The sequence below is a fragment of the Sphaeramia orbicularis genome, chromosome 22 (assembly GCF_902148855.1).
Source record: "Sphaeramia orbicularis chromosome 22, fSphaOr1.1, whole genome shotgun sequence".
Taxonomy (NCBI): Eukaryota; Metazoa; Chordata; class Actinopteri; order Kurtiformes; family Apogonidae; genus Sphaeramia; species Sphaeramia orbicularis.
The window spans coordinates 14,503,300-14,527,858 of NC_043978.1; the positions used below are offsets into that span (position 1 = coordinate 14,503,300).

The 24,559-nt window shown below is 34.2% G+C and overlaps 1 protein-coding gene and 1 long non-coding RNA gene across 7 annotated transcripts in view; one reads left to right on the plus strand and one right to left on the minus strand.

Annotated features, from left to right (window-relative positions):
* fgfr3 (fibroblast growth factor receptor 3) overlaps positions 1 to 24,559 on the minus strand; it is a 205,133-nt gene that overhangs the window by 119,212 nt on the left and 61,362 nt on the right. For all 6 annotated transcript variants that reach the window (XM_030126739.1, XM_030126740.1, XM_030126738.1 and 3 more), the window contains exon 3: positions 2,574 to 2,837. In XM_030126739.1, the coding sequence (XP_029982599.1) occupies positions 2,574 to 2,837 (264 nt within the window). The remainder of the gene's footprint in view (positions 1 to 2,573; positions 2,838 to 24,559) is intronic.
* On the plus strand, positions 4,053 to 24,201 carry LOC115413710 (uncharacterized). Its single transcript, XR_003934507.1, has 3 exons — positions 4,053 to 4,137; positions 18,112 to 18,118; positions 24,191 to 24,201. It is a non-coding gene; the product is annotated as an uncharacterized LOC115413710 (long non-coding RNA).

Sequence of the window (24,559 nt, forward strand, 5' to 3'; positions counted from 1 at the left end):
GTCACGGTGAACAGTTTCAAAGTGCCATCCACCTACGGATGTAACGATTACCGGTATAACGATAAACCGTGGTAAAATTGACAACGGTTAGTATTATCGTTTAAATTCTAATTATCATGATAACTGTGTTTGATTACCGCACTTTTAGGGAAAAAAAAACAATGTAAAGCTATGCTTTTATGTCAAATATTTGAGTATAGTTTTAATTTATTAGAATTTTGATTTTATATTTCTAATATTTGGAACCAATATTCAAAAGGCTCCTTAAGCATCTTTGTGTTATTTATGCAATAAAGTATATACATTTTTCAAATCCGATTTTATATATTTTTGTGTGTTTTCTGGCCTTTTATGTTTTTATAGTAGGTTAAAGTGAAAAAATAATAGATGATATGAATGAAGTTGTGCTGAAAAAAGATACCAAACATGGGTATAGTAAACATTTCTGTATATAATATATAAAGGAAAAATTAAAAATACTCAAAAATGGCCAAAATAGACTCAGACCCCTAAGGGTTAATATTGTAATGTTTCTGCCAACAGAAGGTACATTGTGCCAATTATTTTATTTGTTTTTTTGTTTTTTGTTTTTTCAAAATACAACTTGGTTAAATTATTTCAGTGTGAGTATAAGTACTTTTTGAACATTTTGAGCACAATTTCAACAATACTGCAATAATAATGATAACCGTGGTAATTTTGGTCACAATAATCGTGATATGAAATTTTCATATTGTTACATCCCTACATCCACCATAAACAAACCATGTGTTGACAAACAGAGCCGGGAGGTAACTCGGGCATATTCAGAATTTTGTCACGACATGCACTGTGGGAAGCGGAGGTTCGCGCCTGGCTGTGGCAGCTGCTACAGACATGACGCGGAAACGGCAAGAGCTCCCTTCCCTCTATGCATATTCCTCCAGCCATTTCCACGTTTCAGCCGTTTCCATGTCGTGTTTGTTGCTTTTTCATGCTGCTGCCAGGTGGCTGCGCGAACCTCCGTTTTCCACAGTGCACGTCACGACAAAATTCCAAAGATGCCCGAGTTACCCAGTGGCTCTGTTTGTAAACACATGGTTTGTTTATGGTGGATGGCACTAAATTTTTCTCTGTGATGCAAGAGATTCAGGTGAGTAATCACAGACAGACTGACAGATTCATGATACTGAGGATATGACTGAGGTTTGACAGATTTGATGAAAAATTGGTCACAAAAGTCTCCCGCACCTTTAACTTAAAAGATCACTTTTTACATTTATTTACTAATTGAGACTTAATCTTGATCCAAGAATTTTTATCTTGGGCTACCGCACTTAGATATTACAACTAATTTTAAGCAATATTTATAACAAATCAAGTCATTATGTTAGGGGATGAGTATGGAAGACACAGGAACTGTTTTACTTGTTTTATGCAGTCTTGGTTATACACATGTATTGAGTCATCATCTTCAAAAGACCGTGGATTTTGATTAAATTTTAAGGAAATGTTGATTCTGGCACAAGGAATTAATTAAATTTTGGCGGTGATGGGGGGGGCTGATCTGCCTTGGTGGAGGTCTGCGCTCTTTGAGTGCTTTTCTAATTCTCTATGATTTTAATGTAACTTCTTTTTTTTTTTTTTTTTTTTTAGTTTTTTTTCCACGTGACTTTGACGCACAATGAAGAACAGTTGTAGACATTTTGTAAGTTTCAAAGAGTTTTTTTAGAGTCAGTTTGAGTTTGGGGTTAATTGAGTTGGATCTTTGAGCGTTTAATGTAAACATAAAACATATTTTGGTTCAGAAATGTTTGCATTTTATGAATTCTACACCCTTTTATTCTGGTCAGTGGATTATGTAGGAGGTTTACTGCCTTAAAAATTGGACATTTCAAAACCAAAGTCTTAACATAATAATAATGCTGAAAAAATATTAATAAAGTTGTATTTCTACAAGTAATAAGTCATATATATTTATGAAAAAAACAAAACAGTTAAACATCATTTGACTCTATGAATATGTTTCCAACTTTACCAAAAGACCTGGTATTTGGTTATTTGAGAAACTTAGTCTTACATACAAACCGATTATTAACCTCCTAATTTAAATAGATGTCCTAAATTAATTATTCTTGCATAAGTTTTAAAGGGTTCCTCTAATATTTCCCCTTCTTTACTAGCCTATTCTCATAAAACTCCAACTTTTTCCACCAAATCTACTGTTATAACATCATGACTCTTTCCTTAAAATATTACACCTTCGCTTTAATCTGGAGTTGCAACCGATTAATCGATTAGGTGCTTGAAGCGAATGCAAAACTTCACGATTCAATTAATTGACTTGAACTGATTGAAGGGAAATATTCTATTGCAGTTTTCCTGAATTGAAGCTTCTTTGTGCATCACAATAAGTGTCTGTGTGAAACACAACAGTGGAACCAATGTTTAACAGCAGAGAAATGAAGGAAACAAAGCTTTGATTCAGGAGAATTGTGGTTGAATGATTTTTTGGATCACTTTGAGTCAATTAATCGGTTGCAGCTCTACTTTAACCGTCCTTTCATGGATCGTAGAGGTCAAAGGTCACTCACCTGTCACCCTGATGGTGTAGTTGCTGAGTAGCGTGTTGCTGTGGGCGAGTCGACACGAGTAAACGCCCGAGTCCTCGTACGACACGTTGATGATGCGCAGCATTCTCTGGCCGATCCGCGTCCGGTTGTTGGTCACCAAGCCGGCACCGTCCTTGAACCAGACCACGGGTTTAGACGGATCCCCCAGGTCACATGACATTTCCAAAGTGTCCCCCATGCCCAGAACATAGTCCTCCAGGAAAGCCGTCTCACTGGACACTGAGTCTGTGAACGAAGACGGAATGAGATACGGTTAAAACATTAATTCTTGCAAAAAAATATACTTTATGTAATATTAAAATCGCACATTAAAGTAAAGATGATGCATTTAAAGAACCAGTATTTAACTCATAAAGAACCAAAAAGACACTGGTGACTCAAACTATCAACTGATGTAAATGTTTAATACCTGTTGATCCACTAATTCTATGAATAAGTGTAAATAATTGGTGTAAAATACAGTTATTCATCTTTTCATGGTCATCAGATATGACCCATTTGGACGTTCAGAGGCTCCGTAGTTACCGTGGAAACACCATCATCGTCACCCATGAACTTAAATAAATAACAGAGGATGGAGATGCTTATTTTTACGTTCGGTTAATGATATATTTTACTGGATAAGTCACTTTTTCTTCAGTTTTCTCTGTTTTTGATATAATAACCCTCAAATGTAGTATCAGAATGGTGATTGAAGTGCATAATCAGTAAATTAAATATTGGAAAATACCTGATTTTTACTGAAAAAGTGCAAAACACAGAGGATAATATTAGAATAAATGATGATAAATCACTTAAGAAAGATTAAATAGAGAGAAAAATTCATTTGGGAACTGACACAAAAGTAACACTGGGTCTTTATGTGTTCTGTTTTCAGCTTCTCAAATGCAAATATACATTGAATTCAGCTTTTTTTCTGTTTTATTTCTTTAAGTTTAAGACCTCTGGGTTTGAACCTCCAGACAATATTTGACAACTTAAATCAAAATTCCACAAATATTCATTATCAGCATCAGAATCATCTTTATTCACCAAGTACGTAAACACATACAAGGAACTGATTGATTGATTTATTGAGTGATTGATTGATGCATTTATTTTGGATATGAATGACAAAACAGAAGAAAAGACAAACAAAACATTCAAACATCAGACATATAATACATATTCAAAAAGGAGTGAGAAGAAGCATATCTTATAAACTCTCACCCCTTCTCCTTATATAATTCTAATATAATTCTTTCTTCTTTCGGTAGAAGTCATCTACAAAATATAATAAATTGTGTATTATTGTGTATCTGTTTGTATTAGTTTTAGTATATCTTATATTTCTATCTATTTTTACTACTTTTATCATATTTTGGATTTTTACCTACATCTTTTGCACTTTGAGCACTTTATGCTTTTGTTAATTTGTTATAGAAAATAAACTTGACCTTATGTCTGGTGTCAATCTTTGTACTATGAACACATGACTTGAAATTATAAATGTTATATTTGTTAAATGTTGGAAAGTTCTATAAATGTTGAAAAGTTTTGTACATGTTGAAAAGTTCTATAAATAAGGTTAAAAAAAATGAATAAAAAATATAAATAAAGTTGACCTTGACCTAAAAATGTAAGAAAAGTAAAAGAAGAAGAAAAAAAAAAAGATTAAACTCTATATATGTATAAACTCTATAAACATAAGGACACAGTATGTGCTTATATACACTATAGCGCAATTTCTTGTGCAATTATGGATATCAATGGTGAATGTTAACAGTTTATTAAAGTGACCGCTGTGGGGACTTACAACATATAACTGTTGAGTTAAATGAGAAATAATTAAAAATACACAGTAATCCACAGTGAGATTCACACCAGAGCTAAGATCAACACATACTTTTAGAAACACTGAGGGAAAACGAGGCAGAGCAGGAGAGTTAAACCCGGCGACAACTGTTCAAATCAGAAGCAGGTTTTTCTCCCTAGGTGCATATTAAAAAAAAAAAAAAAAATTCTAATAACTATGAGTTTAAGATTTGACATAAACACCCTCCTTCTTTTTCCAAAATGCAATTAAGAGACTAAACCGGCCCATATAAGAAAAGGCCCCTCCCCCTTTTTTGGAAACAAAGACGCAGTGATGCAGAGTTAACCACCATCAGCTAATCTGCCTCTGGAAATCAGAAAAATGCGATGTCTTATTCCAGCGTCAGGAAGAAGACAGATCTGGGTTGTGTGGAAATCAACCCCCCTCCCACACCCCCACCTCCTCCTCCTCCTCCTCCTGCACCCTTCCCTGTCAAATACCAGCTCATTTACTCCTGGAGTTCCGTGGTTGAAGCCAGGGAAAAATCAACATGTTTACTGGCCTCGCTAAGGATGCCGACCTCCGCGGAGGATGGAGGGACACGTCTGGGTTCGTAAACAGAGGGTGTCCTTATGTCGGCTCATCCAGGACGCAATGACGCATCAGGGAAAGACAGAGGACGCAAAGAAACGCACACACATTCAATCCTGGAGTACGACGGTGTATTAGGGCCACGTAAAAAAGTAAAAACACCTATCACTACGAGAATAAAGTCGTAAAATATAAACATAAACCTGAAAATTTAAGAGAATGAAGTCGAATACAAAAAGAGTCATAATTTTACGCTAATAAAGTCTCAAAATATCAAGATAAAACCCATAATTTTATGAGAATAAAGTTGAATAGAAAAAGTGGCATAATTTTACGAGAATAAAGTTGTAATATTTCAAGAATAAAGCCATAGTTTAAGGAAAACTCACAGTTTAACGAAAATAATGTACTTTTATGAGATTAAAGTCATCGTATTTTGAGAATAAAGCCATAATGTTAGGAGAATAACGTCGTAATTTAAAAATCAGGTGGGAAAAATATCATAAATTACCTGAATAAAGTCGTAGAATATCAAGATAAAACCCAGAATTTTATGAGAATAAAGTCGAATAGAAAAAAAAATGACATAATTTTACGAGAATAAAGTTATAATATTTCGAGAATAAAGCCATAATGTTTGGAGAATAACGTCATAATTTCAAAACAGGTGAGAAAAATATAATTTACTAGAATAAAGTCGCAAAATATCAAGATAAAACCCGTAATTTTACGAGAATGAAGTGAAAATACAAAATGAGTCATAATTTTACACTAATAAAGTTGTAAAATATTGAGATAAAATCCGCAATTTTATAAGAATAAAATTGAATAGAAAAAGTGACATAATTTTATGAGCATTAAGTCATAATATTAGGAGAATAACGTCAATTTAAAAACAGGTGGAAAAAATATCACAATTTACCAAAATAAAGTCACTGGCATGGGTGGAACTGAGTCGACTAATGTTAGTTTCTTTGCAGTTTGGACATTTCCCAGACACATTCAAACACAATACAGTGAACAAGTTTATGGCAACATAACTTATTAAGACCTAGCATATCAAAATTAATACATTTTAAAGACTTTTTAAAGTATTACATGCAGATTTGTAAATTCAAGACTTTTAAGACTTTTTAAGACCCTGTACTAGGTTGCAATAGCTCAGTTGCATACAAAAGCAGTCTTGAAAAACACTAGCAAACTAGAAAAGGCAGATCACCCCCCCCCCCATCACCACCAAAACTGAATCATTTGTTCCTTGTGCCAGAATTGACATTTACTGAAAATTTAATCAAAATCCTTTCAAAATTTTTAGAGTTATCTTGCTAACAGACAGACAAAAAAACAAACAGACACCCCGATGGAAAGTTTGCATGTAAGACTAAGTTTGCCAAATAACTAAACACCAGGTCTTTGGTAAAGTTGAAAACATATTCATAGTTTAAAATGATGTTTAACTGTTTTGTTTTTTTCATAAATGTATATGATTTATTACTTGTAGAAATACAACTTTATTAATATTTTTTCAACTTTATTATAATATTAAGACTTTAGTTTTGAACTGACATAATGCAAACATTTCTGAACCAAAATATGTTTTATGTTTACACTAAATGCTCACAGATCCAACTCAATTAACCCCAAACTCAAATTGACTCTAAAAATGCCTTTGAAACTTACAAAATGTCTATAACTGTTTTTCATTGTGCATCAAAGCCACGTGGAAAAAAACAAAAACTCAAAAAAAAAAAAAAAAAAAATTACATTAAAATCATAGATAACTAGAAAAGCAGTTGGAGAGCGCAGACCTCCACCAAGATCAGCAAATCAGCCCCCCCGCCCCGCCCCAATCACCACCAAAATTTAATCATTTGTTTCTTGTGCCAGTATCAACATTTCCTGAAAATTTCATCCAAATCCGTCCTTAACTTTGAGTTATCTTGCTAACAGACAAACAGACAAACCTTGATGAAAACATAACCTCCTTGGTGGAGGTAAAAAGCAAAAAAAAAAAAAAAAGGGAAAGTAAGTATGAAGAAATAAAAACAATAAATAACACAAATAGAATACAGTAATAAAGCAGAAAAAAATACAACACGTGCATATGTACAAATCTACAGGAAATGGAAGTAAATATACACTCTATACATACAAACACCCGCTGTGAAATACTTCCAACGGGCTGGGGCAACAGTTGACTACACACACACACACACACACACACACACACACACACACACACAAATGCACACCCATCCATGGGAAAGACTGAATGAGGTGTGTTAAGAGTGTGATTTATGATAGCAAATACACCCACTATTGACCCGCTGAAAGGGCAGCGGTGTTGCACAGCCTCGCTGACAAGAGGCGAACGTGAACCTGTGTGATTGGCAGAATGTCAGCGTGGAAACAGCAGAGGAAAGGCTGAAGTCCAGAGGAGACGAGCGTGGATAATAGGAGGTGTGAGTTATGGACGGGCTATTTTAATATAAGAACCACAGAGACACATGGAGACACATGGAGCTCCTGTTTCTACTATATGTGTCTAAGGAGCAAGTACTTTAAAACCAAACTACAGGGTGAGTCAGAAAAAACGCTCTTTCCATTTAAAGAAATTGTACTGCTAAAACAGAAACACTGATTTTTCTTTTGACCATACAGTCATATTGATGTGGTTATTGAGCATGTCTGGTGATGTAGTCATAGATTTATTGCATTGCATAAGAGAGAGAAGGTCCATTGTTTATTGGGCACTGAAATACCTGCCAACACAATGTATGCCACAGTGAACAAACTTGAAATTGACAACAATTACAGGAGTCGGGGCTTTGCTTTCACACTCAGGACATAGGCCTACATGACAGTGCCCAGGGAGTTTTCATCATGGCAAGACCACAGCGATTGCAGGTATTATTTCCTCATCGAGTTGTCTGTTTGGGTCAGGAGAGAGAGTGGCCACCTAGATCCCCGGACTTGACCCCCCTTGATTTTTTCTTGTGGGGGTATCTTAAAAACCGTGTGTATCAGACTGTTCCACAAACTCTTCAGGAACTCTGAAATCGCATCACGGCTGAAATCCAAGCCCTACGACGAACACGAATGGCGAGAAGAGCTGTGTTAGAGATGCGACAACGAGCACAGATTTGCATCAATCTGAATGGTAGCCAGGTTGAAGGTCGTGCCGGACGACTTCGTTGAGACAAAACATTTTGATGGCGAGTAAACATGCTGTAATGGTTGACGATTTCAATTTCATTCACGGTGGCATAAACTGTGTTGGCAGATATTTCGGTGCACAATAAACAATGGACATTCCCTTTGTTATGCTATACCATAAATCAATGATTCCATCGCCAGACATGCTCAATAACCACATCAATATGACTGTATAATCAAAAGAAAAATAAGCATTTCCATTTCAGTGGTACAATTTCTTTACATGAAAAGAGCATTTTTTCTGACTCACCCTGTACTGTGTTGGAAGTTAAACTAACATCTAAAATAACTGCACTGATTGCAAACATTTTGGCCAAAACTGGTATTAAAATGACATTTTGGCCGATATCAATGTTACTTTCTGTTTCCTATATTGTTTTTGCTGTTATTTATCCCAAATAAAGAAACCTTCATTATAAATAAGACACACGTGGAGCTCCTGTTTCTATTGTATGTGTCTTAGGAGGACATACTTTAACCCATAAAGACTCAAACATCCACCGGCGACCAAAAGCATCTACTGATATAAAAAGTTTAATACCTGTTGATCCACTAAACCCATCAATATATGTAAAAAATTGGTGTAAAATACAGTTTGTCATCTTTTCATGGTCATCAGATATGACCCATTTGGACGTTCAGAGGCTCCATAGTTACCGTGAACACACCGTCATCTTCTGCAACATGGATTCACCAGTAAAACCCATGGAGTTGGATCAATGACAGTGGATGGAGACACTTGTGTTAATGCGCAGTTCATGATATATCTTGATCAAGGAGTCACTTTAGCTCACAAAATGACCAAAACAGCCAATAAAATGAACAAAACTGAATACTAAAGCGACAAAATGATAAGTTACGTGGATATAGTAAGCTACAAATTGAACAAAATGGAAGAAAAAATAATAAAAGAGGCTACAAAATGAAGAAAAATGCACGAAATAATGAACAAAATAAACGAAAACAAATAAAATAGAAATAAAAATGAATAAAAAGGACAAATTCAATCAAAAATTTGGACGTTCAGAGGCTCCGTAGTGAACATGGAAACACTGTCATCTTCTACAACATTGATTCACCAGTAAAACCCATGGAGTTGGATCAATGACAGTGGATGGAGACACGTGTTTTTATGCGCAGTTCATGATATATCTTGATCAAGGAGTCCCTTTAGCTCACAAAATGACCAAAACAGCCAATAAAATGAACAAAACTGAGTAATAAAGCAACCAAACGATAAGTTATGTGGATATAATAAGCCACAAACTGAACAAAACAGAAGAAAAAATAATAAAAGAGGCAACAAAATGTAGGAAAATAAACAAAATAAAGAACAAAATGAACAAAACCAAATACAATAATAAATAAAATGAATAAAAATGACCAATTACATAAAAAATTTGGATGTTCAGAGGCTCCATAGTTACCATGGAAACACCATCATCTTCTACAACATTGATTCGCCAGTAAAACCCATGGAGTTGGATCAGTGACAGAGGATGGAGACACTTGTTTTTATGTTGTTAATGATATATTTTAATGAAAAAGTCACTTTTTCTTCAGTTTCCTCTGTTTTTATATAATAACCTTGGAATTTACTTTGTGTTTTCATGAACATCTACAAGATCAGTTAATGAAATATAGGGGAAAATACATGATTTGCACTGAAAAATGCAAAATACAGAGTAGAAAATTACAATAAATGGTGATAAATCACGTAAGAAAGGTTAGAAAGAGAGAAAAATTCATTTGGGAACTACCAAAAAGTAGCACTGGGTCTTTTGATACAATAACCCTCCACTTTAATTTGAGCTTTTATGAACATCTACATGATCAGTAAATTAAACGTAGGAAAACAGATCATTACGCGCTCAAAATTCTGAGCATGATATTAGAATAAATGATGATACAATACTTAAGAAAAGTTCAAAATAGAGAAAAAAAAAATCATTTGGGAACTGACATAAAAGAAGCCCTGGGTCTTTAAGGGTTAATTTCAATGAGGATTTCAACTGGTTAAATAAAGTATATTCACACAGACAACATTCTGAGGTGAGTGCAGTTTAAATTTTTGACATTTTTATGCTAACAGGCAACTACATGTTGAAATATTTAACACCACGCTGCTGTTATGTCTAGTAAACTCCAACATTTTCCAAGATATTCAATATAATAATCCTATATACATGTTTAGATCTCCAAATAAATGCTTGGTTGATTTAAATCTTTGACTATTAAAGGGTTGGTTCATATTTTTTGCAGTGGGCTATATGACGTATTGTCCATATTTAGTGTAACAATTCAAACTAATCCTTTAAGACACTCCAGTGGAGCAGAAATGTATGTTAAGTACCGTACTTGAGTGGGTGGGAGGAGAGTCATACATGAAAAACATATGAGCCAGGAATCCAAATACTTCAGACATGCTTTATGATTTTCTGCTCCATAACTTAAATAAGCTGAGTAGAAGAGTTGTGAATTGTTTTCTCTGTTTCATTATATCCCCTAAAATACTGAAGACGTTAAGTCAATAGTGTGCTTTTACGTGGCGGCGGACCCCAGCTTTGACAACGATATTTACAGCGTTTTTTTTTTTTTTTTTTTAAAACAAAAAGGCCCATTCAGGAGAAGAAAAACACTAGGGCGACGGTGCACAGAGCATAAATCCAGACGCAGCATGAATGGCTCAGTACCTTCACGTATTAGTTATGACCTCTGTGAAAGAGGAGGAGAAAATAGGCCTTAGAATATCTGCAGCTCTTAAACATGGGGGATTGAGCTTTATAGGGCAGATATAATCATCTCCAGAGACTCATAGCTCACTACGGCTTTATGGACCCTGAACGCACCGCTGTACACTGTTTCTCTGAATGAACTGCGACGCCGAGGCTCGACTGGAAACATTTCTTTGTATAAGGCACGTTTTTGGTTTTAAAAGCACTGATTAACTGTGTAAAGTTTGGTTTTCTGGTCGATCTCTACTCAATGGCACTTCTGAGTTGCAATGCTGTTCATGATGTTTATTTAATGTTTATTCCAGAGTGCAATGTTTGTTTTCATGTAGTTAATTTAGTTCTCTTATCACTGATTATTGTTATTATCATTTTTATTAAGGGTGTGTATTGGCAAGAATCTGGCAATATGATACAAATCACAATACAAGGATCACGATACGATATATCACGATATATCATGATCCGGTTAAAAAGGCAGTTTTTTTTTTATTGGTTTTGTTTCTTTTTTAAATGATTATTTCCTGGAAGAATTGAATTACACCATAAATATGCACAAATACTAAACACATTTTTATTTGATCACAACAGGATCTAATGCTGTATCACAAAATGTCCCTGTGTTCAAACTGAAATTCTGTTTTACAGACATTACAGTTTAAGATCCTGCTCAAATGTTCATATTCTATTAGTTCAGAACTAACGTCATAACAGTATTTTAGTGCAATCCCAACAAAGTAACTAACATTATTTAATAAAAGAGTGTTAAATAATAATAAACAAAATATAAACAAAAAAGAAAAACAAAAAAAACTAAAATGAACCTCCACAATATCTGCATTTGAATAAATACCTAAAAATATTGATACAGTACTTTTTAATATCAATACAGTATTGCGAAATGAAATATTGTGATATATTGCAGAACCGATATTTTCTTACACCCCTAATAACAATAATAATAATAATAATAATAATAATAATAATAATAATAATAATAATAATTATTATTATTATTATTATTATTATTATTATTATTGTTATTACTTACTTACTACTATCACTTTATTATAACTTTTATTCTGTGATTATTAAACTGCACACACACACACACACACACACACACACATATAAATACATAAATACTCCTCTATATACAACTCCTCTACTCATGTATATATAGATGTATGTACGTGTGTGTGTGTGTGTGTGTGTGTGTGTGTGTATATATATATATATATATATATATATATATATATATATATATCTTTTCCATTGACCCTCAAATTACGTGAATATAACTTGTGCATAAAAATTTGCCTAATGGAAAAACGACAATTTCGCTAAAACTTTCGTTTTTTGATTAAAAGTTTTGTACTGGCAAGAGGTGGTTTTTCGGGTGTAGCGCAATTGGTATATCATGCAAAACTGCAATGGAAAGACCTTTTTCCACAACTAGAGTCAGGTGAATTAAAAAAATGTATGTTGATGGACGTTACAACAAGCGAAGAAGAAGAGTTTTAAAAGAAATATGGTGTGGTATGTATGGACACACCAGGAAACTGAACCATTTTTTAATTTAGTACGGGGTAATATATAATAATAATAATGAATATATCTGTAAATCAACACGATATTTATGTTTGTCGCCATGTTCGTGGAATGACTTCTCAGGTCATCTCGCGATAATAAATAAACGAATCATTGCATTTGTGATTTAATGGAAAAACAGATATTATGCACTATTTTTTTCAACATTTAGAAAATATCAGTAAAGTTTTGCGCAGATGTCCAATGGAAAAGCCACTAGTGATAGTAGTTGCAACCATACTCTTCTTTATACAACAACCATATACAACTCTTCTACTCATGTATGTATGTATGTATGTATGCATAATAAATACATAAATAAATGTACATTAAAGTGATAACAGCGACAGTAGTTGTAACAACGATATATAAACGTAATAAGTAATGTAAGTATGTAAGTAATAGTAATTAATAATAATATGCATATATATCAGTGGTTCCCAACCTTTTTTGGCCCTGTGACCCCATTTTAACATTACAAATTTCTGTCGACCCCAGACATTTAAAATGGTGACTTTTTTTTGCCAAAATTAATTTATTTTTGATCATGTAATAGTTTGCTATAGTATGTTGCAAACAATCGTTAATTTTAGACAACATTTAGTCTATATAATATATTTTATTATGGACGGAGGCAGAAAAGCCAGGTGTAGATTACTGCAAAAAGTGAGAATTTGGATATGTTCAGTCAGACCAGCTTGGATTTCCAAGGCTGACAATTAATACTGAACAAACAAGAACTCAAACTATGAATTATGAAAGAGCTGCAGCATCTGAAACCGACTACAATGAACATTTGACAGATAAACAGAACCACAGTGCTTCAGTTTCAGACGCACAGTTTGTCATGCCTGCTATGGATTGGGATTGTCTCTGTCAACTCACCATATATTTTTTATTACTAAGTTTTTTTTTTTCGTTTTTTTTTTAAAATCAATTACTAGAAATTTCAGGCGACCCCATTTGAATTCCAGGTGACCCTACATGGGGTCCCGACCCCAAGGTTGAAAAACACCGATATATACTCATAAATATATATACACACACATTTTAGATGTTCCTGAAGTCAGCAGTAAAAACTATGCATTATGCATTACAGTAGTTTTTAATAAAGGTTTGTACATATTAAATCCTGCTGTAAAAACAGTGTTTTTGCTTTGAAGCAGATATGAGGAACATTCACTGCTTTGCTCAAATGTTTACGCTGCCAGAGGCTAAACAAATGCAATTTACTGAAATAACAACGGCAAACGCAGATATATACCTCATACATTAGAAACTCCATTTCTACGGTGCGAGACAAAAGAGCAAAGCCTCCTGTTTCGGTCACTTTAAATCACAAAATATCGGCTTCTGTTTCCAAATCTGTGCTTTGAAATGCAGATGTGTGTGTGTGTGTGTGTGTGTATGTGTGTGTGTGGTGGTGGTGGGGGGGGTGAATAATAATGGATGTAAAGGCGTCACTTCAGGACAGATCAGGACCAGCCACCGTTTCCTTTCATGTGACCGTCCTGTAATGTCAGCTCACAGGTTTGATCACCTCCATAAGACACCAGCCTCTGAGTCACAGGTGTCAAACATGTGGCCCGGGGGCCAAATCTGGCCCGCCAAAGGGTCCATTCCGGCCCCTGGAAATGAATTTGTGAAATGCAACAATTACACTAAGATATTAACAATCCTTTTAGTTCAGGTTCCACATTCAGGCCAATTCAATCTCAAGTGGACAGGACCAGTCAAATCCTATCATAATAACATATAAATAATGACAACTCCAAATTTTTCTCTTTGTAAACATAAATATTTTCATGTATTTACACTAAAAACAAAGCATAGTTTCGCAAAAAATGTGAATAACTTGAACACATATAAACAACCTGAAATGTCTTAAGAAAAGCAAGTACAATTTTAACAATATTCTGTCTGTTATTAAATGTTTTTGTGTGTTTGTAGATCCACTGTCATCTGTAAGTTATAATGTACATGTGTAAATGATAAACTGAGGCAGAAAATTATTAAAATTACATTTATTTTTTCAGTTTGTTCATGTTATTCACATCTTGTGAAAGGATAGTTTGTAGATGTAAACCTTTTCATTATGTAAATTTACTTTTTTTGCTCTAAAACATAGAAAAAAGTTTGGAGTTGACATTATTTATGTATTATTGTGTTATTATTTTACTGGTTCGGCCCACTGCAGATCAAATTTAGCTGAATGTGGCCCCTGAACTAAAATGAGTTTGACACCCCTGCTCTGAGTGAAGACGGAACGAAAGGAACTCTTAATTATCAGGACCGGACTTTAAAGTGTGACGCTGAGAATTCCAGCTGTTGTGAGTCCAGCTGTGGTCGAAACATCACCTTTCACTGCATGTGAGGACGCTGATCTAGGACCAGTCTGCCCAAACACCCACTAGCATGTACGAACGTTTACAACACACTCGTCTCTTTTACATCATTTCATCAAACTTCAACTGCAGAAAATAATTACAGTGATTAAGTTGTCTTCTCTGTGCAGAAATGAGTCACAAATTTGCGATTTATCTAATCAGAGCTCATTATTTAAACCACGGATTGAGCAATTAATGAGTGTGTAAACGCTTTATTAGTTTCCAGGAACTGAAACTGTCCAACAAGAGCAATTTTCTTTGTGTCAAAAATGCCAAAAATGCAAATATTTCAGCTAAAAATCCACAGAAACGATACTTAAAACATCATAATAGATGAACCAATGCACAGAAAACAACAAAAATATCCCAAGTGTTCAGAATAAATACAAAAATAGCTTCCAGGCTAATGTCGCACATATTAAAATCTGTGTTGTTTTTACTTTTGCAATCGTTTATATGGAGATTTTTTATAGAAACTTGATTTTTGCTGCTTATTTTATTTATTTTTTTTAATCTTTTTTTTTATTATTCTGATATTATATTTGAGGGTTATTAGATCAAAAACAGAGAAAACTTAAGAAAAAGTGACTTATCCAGTAAAATATATCAATAACTGAACATGTCCACTGTTATTTATTTAAGTCCATGAGTTTTACTGGTGAATCAATGTTGTAGAAGATGACGGTGTTTCCACAGTAACTACGGAGCTTCTGAACGTCCACATGGGTCATATCTGATGACCGTGAAAGGACGACAAACTGTATTTTACACCAATTATTTACATGTATTGATAGAATTAGTGGATCAACAGGTATTAAACAATATTTGAGTCGCCAGTGGCTGTTTGGGTCTTTACGGGTTAAATACTGGTGTTTCAATCCACTGTATTTTGCAGTTTTCCAGTGAAAATCGGGTATTTCCCTATATTTGATTCATTGATCATGTACTTTAATCACCATTCTGATATGACACTTGAGGGTTATTAGACCAAAAACAGAAAAAAGTGAGTTTTTCAGTAAAATATATCATTAACTGAACATATCCAGTTATATATTAAAGTTCATGGGCTTTGCTGGTGAATCAATGTTGTAGAAGATGACAGTGTTTCCACGGTAACTACGGAGCCTCTGAACGTCCAAATGGGTCGTATCTGCACAGTTCTAAGAAACTGAGACATTTTTACCTGGCCAATTTGGTTCCTACAGTTGAGGAATAGTCCCATCTCACCATTAAATATCTCGTCAAGTTGATAGATATTAGTCATTTTGGAATCCAGTAGCCTTATAATCACGTTGCTATGGCCATGATGGTTGACGGGAAGTGCATTCCCATGCTGCATGATGGGAAATACAGTTAAAAACAGGAACGACACATTTACTAATTTCGGTTCCTAGACTTGTGGTTCCCTAGTACTATCGTAATAACCTACAAATAATGACATAAATGTGACATAATGACAATTTTCCTCTTTGTTTTAGTGCAAAAAAAACACAAAAAACTTATGAGTAACTTAATAACTCAGAAATTCTGAAAATATTTACATTAAGAAACTATCCTTGCACAAAAAAGTGACCAAACAGAAAAAAACTTAAATTTCTTGAGAAAAATAATTGCAATTTTAACAAAATATTGCGTCAACATGTGCATTACAGACAGAACATGAAGATGACAGTGTTTCCACGGTAACTACGGAGCCTCTGAACGTCCAAATGGGTCGTATCTGCACAGTTCTAAGAAACTGAGACATTTTTACCTGGCCAATTTGGTTCCTACAATTGAGGAATAGTCCCATCTCACCATTAAATATCTCATCAAGTTGATAGATATTAGTCATTTTGGAATCCAGTAGCCTTATAATCACGTTGCTATGGCCATGATGGTTGACGGGAAGTGCATTCCCATGCTGCATGATGGGAAATAAAGTTAAAAACAGGAACGACACATTTACTAATTTCGGTTCCTAGACTTGTGGTTCCCTAGTACTATCGTAATAACCTACAAATAATGACATAAATGTGACATAATGACAATTTTCCTCTTTGTTTTAGTGCAAAAAAAACACAAAAAACTTATGAGTAACTTAATAACTCAAAAATTCTGAAAATTTTTACATTAAGAAACTATCCTTGCACAAAAAAGTGACCAAACAGAAAAAAACTGAAATTTCTTGAGAAAAATAATTGCAATTTTAACAAAATATTGCGTCAACGTGTGCATTACAGACAGAACATGAAGATGACAGTGTTTCCACGGTAACTACAAAGCCTCTGAACATCCACATGGGTCATATCTGATGACCGTGAAAAGACAACAAACTGTATTTTAGACCAATTATTTACATGTATTGATATAATTAGTGGATCAACAGGTATTAAACAATATATGAGTCACCAGTGGCTGTTTGGGTCTTTACGGGTTAAATACTGGTGTTTCAATCCACTGTATTTTGCACTTTCTTGGTAAAAATCAGGTATTTCCCTATATGTAATTTATTGATCATGTACTTTAATTACCATTCTGATATGACATTTGAGGGTTATTAGATCAAAAACAGAAGAAAAAGTGAGTTTTTCAGTAAAATATATCATTAACTGAACATGTCCAGTTATTTCTTAAAGTTAATGGGCTTTACTGGTGGTGAATCAATGTTGTAGACCAGGGGTGTCAAACATGTGGCCCGGGGGCCAAATCCGGCCCGCCAAAGGGTTCAATCCGGCCCGCGGGATGAATTAGTGAAATACAAAAATTACACTGAAGATATTAACAATCAAGGTTGTCAAAATAAATTTAGTTCAATTCCATCTAAAGTGGGTCAGACCAGTAAAATACTATCATAATTAAGTAGAAATAACAAAAACCACATATTTTTCTTTTTGTTTTAGTGTAAAAAAAGTAAAATTACACAAAAATGTTAACATTTACAGACTAGCCTTTTACAAAAAAATGTGGAAAAACCTGAACAAATAGGAACAAACTGAAATGTCTTAAGAGATTTAAGAGTAATTTTACCAATAAGCTTATTAAATGTTTTGTGCATTTGTAGATCCACTGTGATCTGTACGTTGTAATGAACATGTACAAATGAGAAGCGGAGGCCGAATAATGGCATAAATTGTTAAAATTGCACTTTTTTTCTTAATAAATTCCATTTTGGTCATGGTTCACGTTTTTCCATATTTTTTTAAAAGATACTTTGTAGATGTAGAAATTTTGATAATATAATCTTACTTTTTCCACTCTAAAACATAGAAATTAGACATACAAATTTTGGAATTGATATTATTTATGTATTATTATGTTTTTATTTTAATGAGCCAGCCCACTGCAGGTCATATTGGGCTTTATGTGGCCCCTGAACTAACATGAGTTTGACACCCCTGTTGTAGACGATGATGATGTTTCCATGGTAACAACAAAGCCTCTGAACATCCAAATAGGTCATATCTGATGACCATGAAAAGACGACAAACTGTGTGTGTGTGTGTGTGTGTGTGTGTGTTCATGCATGTTCTAGTGATGGGTTAAATGAAGGTCCATTTCAGTGTATGTGTGTGTGTGTGTGTGTGTGTGTGTGTGTGTGTGTGTGTGATATACTGAAAAAAATAAAAGAATCTTAATCTTAACATTCCCACTGTGCTCTTGCTTGGTACAGTATGTGTGAGCTGACATAGTGTGTGTATGTATGTGTGTGTGTGTGTGTGTGTGTGTGTGTGTGTGTGTGTGTGTGTGGAGGGGGGTGTTGTCTCCGGAACCTAAGACCAGCTGGAAGCAATGTGTGATATGTACTCTGAGTGTGTGCATAAATGTGGATGTGGGTTTGGATATGCGTGTGTGTGTGTGTGTGTGTGTGTGTGTGTGTGTGTGTGGTTGTTAATAGGAAACTGTGTGTGTTATGTGTGTGTGCAGAACAGGCTGGATGGTCACTCCATAAATCAAGAGGCCCCTGCCCTTCTGGCCCTTCTTACCCCCTCGGCTCAATATCATAACAAATAGCCCTTCAGAATAATATAAAGTGTGTCTTTGAGACGCTGCGGCTCGCTGTCCGTTAACGCGCCGCTTACAGACTCCATCTTTTCTGTGCATCTGAAGAGGTTTATTTATCCTCTACAAACTTCTCCAGGGGCCGGCGGGCAGGCGGCGGCCCCGGGGATAAAAAGGCCCCTTTATGTGGGAAGCCTTTCCACGCCTGCCTCTCTGTTTCACACACACACACACACACACACACACACACACACACACACACTGCAGGACCCAGTGAAGGATCTCGTAGGAACAGGAAGGACTCTAGACCAGAGCCAGGAGCCGTCGCCATGGCTGCTGTCGTATCAGGTCACAGGAGGGAACGCAGATGAAGTAATGGATTTAAAATCACTTTAGAGAACGCTTTAGTCGTGATAAGGAAGAGTTTAACCCTTAGAGACCTGGAACTAACTTTACAGTAACTTCCAAATATGTTTTTCTCTATGTAAGAGCCAAAATATAATAAGTAAGAATTCATATTTACAAGTTTATTGTGAAAGTTCATGTGACTCAGTCAATTTGAAGTTGATGTGTGTAAATTTAACCCATAAAGACCCAGCGCTACTTCTGTTTTTCCTCTATATTTAACATTTCCTGAGTAATTTATCACCCTTTATTTTAATATTATCTTCAGTATTTTGTGTTTTTTTCAGTCAAAATCAGATTTTTTTCCTATATTTAATTTATTGATCGTGTACATGTTCATTAAAACTCAGATTAAAGTTGAGGATTATTATACCAAAACAGAGAAAATTGAAGAATAAGTGACTTTTCAGTAAAATCTGTCATTAACTGAACATAAACCAAGCATCTCCATCCACTGTCATTGATCCAACTCTGATCAAATGCTTTGATTTCATGTCTGTGTATTTAACCTCTAAAGACTCAGTGTTACTTTTGTGTCAGCTCCCAAATGAATTTCTCTCACTATTTAACCTTTCTGAAGTGATTTATCACCATTTATGCTAATATTATCCTCTGTATTTTGCATTTTTTCCAGTGGAAAATCATGTATTTTCCAATATCGAATGTACTGATCATGTAGATGTTCATAAAACCTAGCTAAAAATGTTTAGGGTTAGTTTATCAGAAAGAGAAAACTGAAGAAAAAGTGACTTTTTCAGTCAAGTTTCTCATTAACTGAACATAAACCCAGTGTGTCCATCCACTGTCATTGATCCAACTCCATGGGTTTTACTGGTGAATCAATGTTGTAGAAGATGACGGTGTTTCCATGGTAACTACGGAGCCTCTGAACATCCAAATGGGTCATATCTGATGACCATGAAAACGTGATAAACTGTTTAATACCTGTTGATCCACTAATCCTATCAATACATGTAAATAACAGGTATTGGATTTAACTAAACAATAATTCAGATCCTTTCATAAGAGACGTGGAACTAGTTTTACAGCAACTTCCATATATGTTTTTCTCGATGTAAGAGCCAAAATATGAGTAAGAATTAATATTTACAAGTGTATTGTGAAAGTTCATGTGACTCAGTAAATTTGATTTGTGTAAACTTAACCCATAAAGCCCTAGCGCTACTTCTGTTTTTCTCTATATTTAACATTTCCTAAGTGATTTAATACCATTTATATTAAAATAATCCTCTGTATTTTGCATTTTTCCAATGGAAAATCAGGTATTTTCCAATATTGAATGTACTGATCATGTCTATGTTCATAAAACCTAGCTAAAAAAGTTTAGGGTTAGTTTATCAGAAAGAGAAAACTGAAGAAAAAGTTACTTTTTCAGTCAAATCTCTCAATAACTGAACATAAACCCAGTGTGTCCATCCTCTGTCACTGATCTAACTCCATGGGTTTTACTGGTGAATCAATGTTGTAGAAGATGACGGTGTTTCCACGGTAACTACGGAGCCTCTGAACGTCCAAATGCGTCATATCTGATGACCATGAAAAGATGATAAACTGTTTAACACCTGCTGATCCACTAATCCTATGAATACATGTAAATAATAGGTATTGGATTTAACTAAACAATAGTTCAGACCCTTTCATAAGAAACCTGAAACTAGTTTTACAGTAACTTCTATATATGTTTTTCTCTATGTAAGAGCCAAAATATGATGAGTAAGAATTAATATTTACAAGTGTATTGTGAAAGTTCATGTGACTCAGTAAATTTGATTTGTGTAAACTTAACCCATAAAGCCCCAGCACTATTTCTGTTTTTCTCTATATTTAACATTTCCTAATTTCCTTAATCCATTTCCTGATTTAGCACCATTTATTATGAAAGAATCCTCAGTATTTTGTATTTTTCCAGTGAAAATCAAGTATTTTCCAATATTTAATGTACTGATCATGTCGATGTTCATAAAACCTCAGATTATAGTTGGGGGTTATTATATCAGAAACAGAGAAAACTGAAGAAAAAGTGACTTTTTCAGTCAAATCTATCATTAACTGAACATAAACCCAGTGTTTCCATCCTCTGTCATTGATCCAACTCAATGGGTTTTACTGGTGACTCAATGCTGTAGAAGATGACGGTGTTTCCACGGTAACTACGGAGCCTCTGAACGTCTAAATGGGTCATATCTGATGACCATGAAAAGATGATAAACTGTTTAATACCTGTTTATCCACTAATCCTATCAATACATGTAAATAAATTGGATTTAACTACATAGTTCAGATCGCTTCATTAGATAATTACTGTACGGATTAATATGTTTCAGCTACTATTATCGTCATCATTATTATTATTATTATCATTATTATTATTATTATTGTTTAATCATGTCACCCTGAGATGCCACATATCTCATTATATACATTAATTCTACCTATTTTTTTTTACACTTAGTTTTTATTAGTTATCATTTTGTCATACAGAACATAACAAACAACAAATCATCAACAGATAATAGTCACAATCTAATAGTAATGATAATCTACCTAATTTTTGATCAACTTTCTCTCATAATGATTAGTTTAACTTAGCTGTTTTCAACTTCACAGCCATAATACATACATATACAACCATATACAGACAATACATTAACTGTGTAATGGTTTCACAGTATCACAGCATAGAGTTTTTCATCACTTTTATCAGTTACAGTGACAGTGGAATAAAAATGGAAGGATTTTTAATGGAAGTATTTGTAAAAAGTGACATAAAAACAGTCCATTAGGTTATCTGTTTGGGTGCATTTCTTTCCAACACTATAGATAAGCTAATGTATACGCTGCACTGTGAAACCAGTATGACGGTGGACCCTCACTGTAACAGTAACACTATTTTCAGCCTCTGGAACCCATTTGTCGCTGTTTTCCTCTCGTTTGTAATTCAGGTGCTGTATTTTCTGACTCTCACATCTGTCGTAAACAAACAAATCATGGCATCGCTGTTGTGACTGTTTGATGAATCCATTTTCTGCTCCGCGGGACGAACATACAGGAAGTTTTATTTGTTCAAACAACAACCCCTGTGGCTCTTCAATAACAGTAGAAGTGTTTTTTTTTAACCCATTAAGACCCAAACCCTCACTGGTGACTCAAACCATCTACTGATCTAAACAGTTTAATACCTGTTGATCCATTAATCATATTAATACATGTAAATAATTGGTGCAAAATACAGTTTATCATCTTTTCATGGTCATCAGATATGACCCATTTGGATGTTCAGAGGCTCCGTAGTTACCATGGAAACACCGTCATATTCTACAACATTGACCCACCAGTAAAACCTATAGAGTTGGATCAATGACAGTGGATGGAAACACTGGGTTTATGTTCAGTTAATGAGAGATTTTACTGAAAAACTCACTTTGTCTCTGTTTTTGATATAATAACCCTCAACTGTGATATCAGAATGGTGATTAAAGTACATGATCAGTAAATTAAATATCGGAAAATACCTGGTTTTTAGAGAAAAAGTGCAAAATACAGAGGATAATATTATAATAAATGATGATAAATCACTTAAGAAAACATAAATAGAGAAAAAAATTCTGGTCCTATTCTTCTCAGATGCAAAAATACAAAGATTTCTGCTCTTTTTCTGTTTATTTCTTTAAGTTTAAGACCTCTGGGTTTGGACTTCAAGACGATGCATCTATATTCGGCAAATTAAATCAAAATTACACAAATATCCAGCATCAGAATCAGCTTTATTCAGCAAATATGTAAACATATACAAGGAATTCTGTGCTGGTGGAAGTCATCTATAAAATATAATAAATTGTGTATTATTGTGTATGTTTGTATTAGTTTTAGTATATCTTGTATTAAACTAGAAGCACTCGGAGAGCGCAGACCTCCGCCAAGGCAGATCAGTGCCCCCCCCATGGGCCCCCCCACCCCCAATCACCACCAAAATTTAATCATTTCTTCCTTATCCCATTTCCAACAAACCCTGAAAATTTCATCCAAATCTGTCCATAACTTTTTGAGTTATGTTGCACACTAACGGACAGACAAACAAACAAACAAACAAACAAACCCTGGCAAAAACATAACCTCCTTGGCGGAGGTAAATATTAGTGCAAAATACAGAGGATAATATTACAATAAATGTTGATAAATCACTTGAGAAAGGTGAAATAGAGAGAAAAATTAATCATATATTGTATTTTTAAGTCACTTTTTCTTCAATGTTTTTCTGTTTTGATATAATAGCCTTTGACTTTACTCTGAGCTTTTATGAACATCTACATGATCAGTGAATAAAACAGGAAAATAGATGGTTTTCAATGGAAAAATGCTAAATTCAGAAGACAATATTATAATAAACAGTGATAAATCACTTAACAAAGGTGAAATACAGAGAAAAATTAATGATATATTGCACTTTTAAGTTACTTTATCTTATTTTTTTTCTGTTTTGATATAATAACCTTTGACTTTACTCTGAGCTTTTATGAACATCTACATGATCAGTAAATTGAACAGGAAAATAAATGATTTTCACTGGAAAAATGCAAAATTCAGAGGACAATATTAAAATAAATGGTAATAAATCACTTAAGAAAGGTGAAATAGAGAGAAAAAATAATGATATATTGCACTTTTAAGTTACTTTATCTTAATTTTTTTTTTTCTGTTTTGATACAATAACCTTTGACTACTCTGAGGTTTTATGAACATCTACATGATTAGTGAATTAAACATAGGAAAATAAATGATTTTCACTGGAAAAATGCAAAATTCAGAGGACAATATTAAAATAAATGGTAATAAATCACTTAAGAAAGGTGAAATAGAGAGAAAAATTCATTTGGGAACTGACACAGAAGTAGTCCTGGGTCTTTATGGGTTAAGGAGGTATTTTTTAAACTTCCTGCTGCTTTTCCAGATTGATTTATTTACACATCCACAAAATGACGTCTTGTTCTTTGCATCCACACAGGCTCAAACAAACCTGCACGTATCATAAACATTACGACATTACAGGGCTGTGGGTCTTCAGTGGAGTTTAACAGGTACTTTTTATTGGCTCTGCTAGAAAAGAGGCAACACATACTGTTTTAAACCATATCTGCTGTTGAAAGTGATGGATTCCAGATGGTTCAGGCAGACATTTATCTTTATCAACCTCCCTTTTCTTTCCTCCTCCTCACTTCACTGGGTTAATAA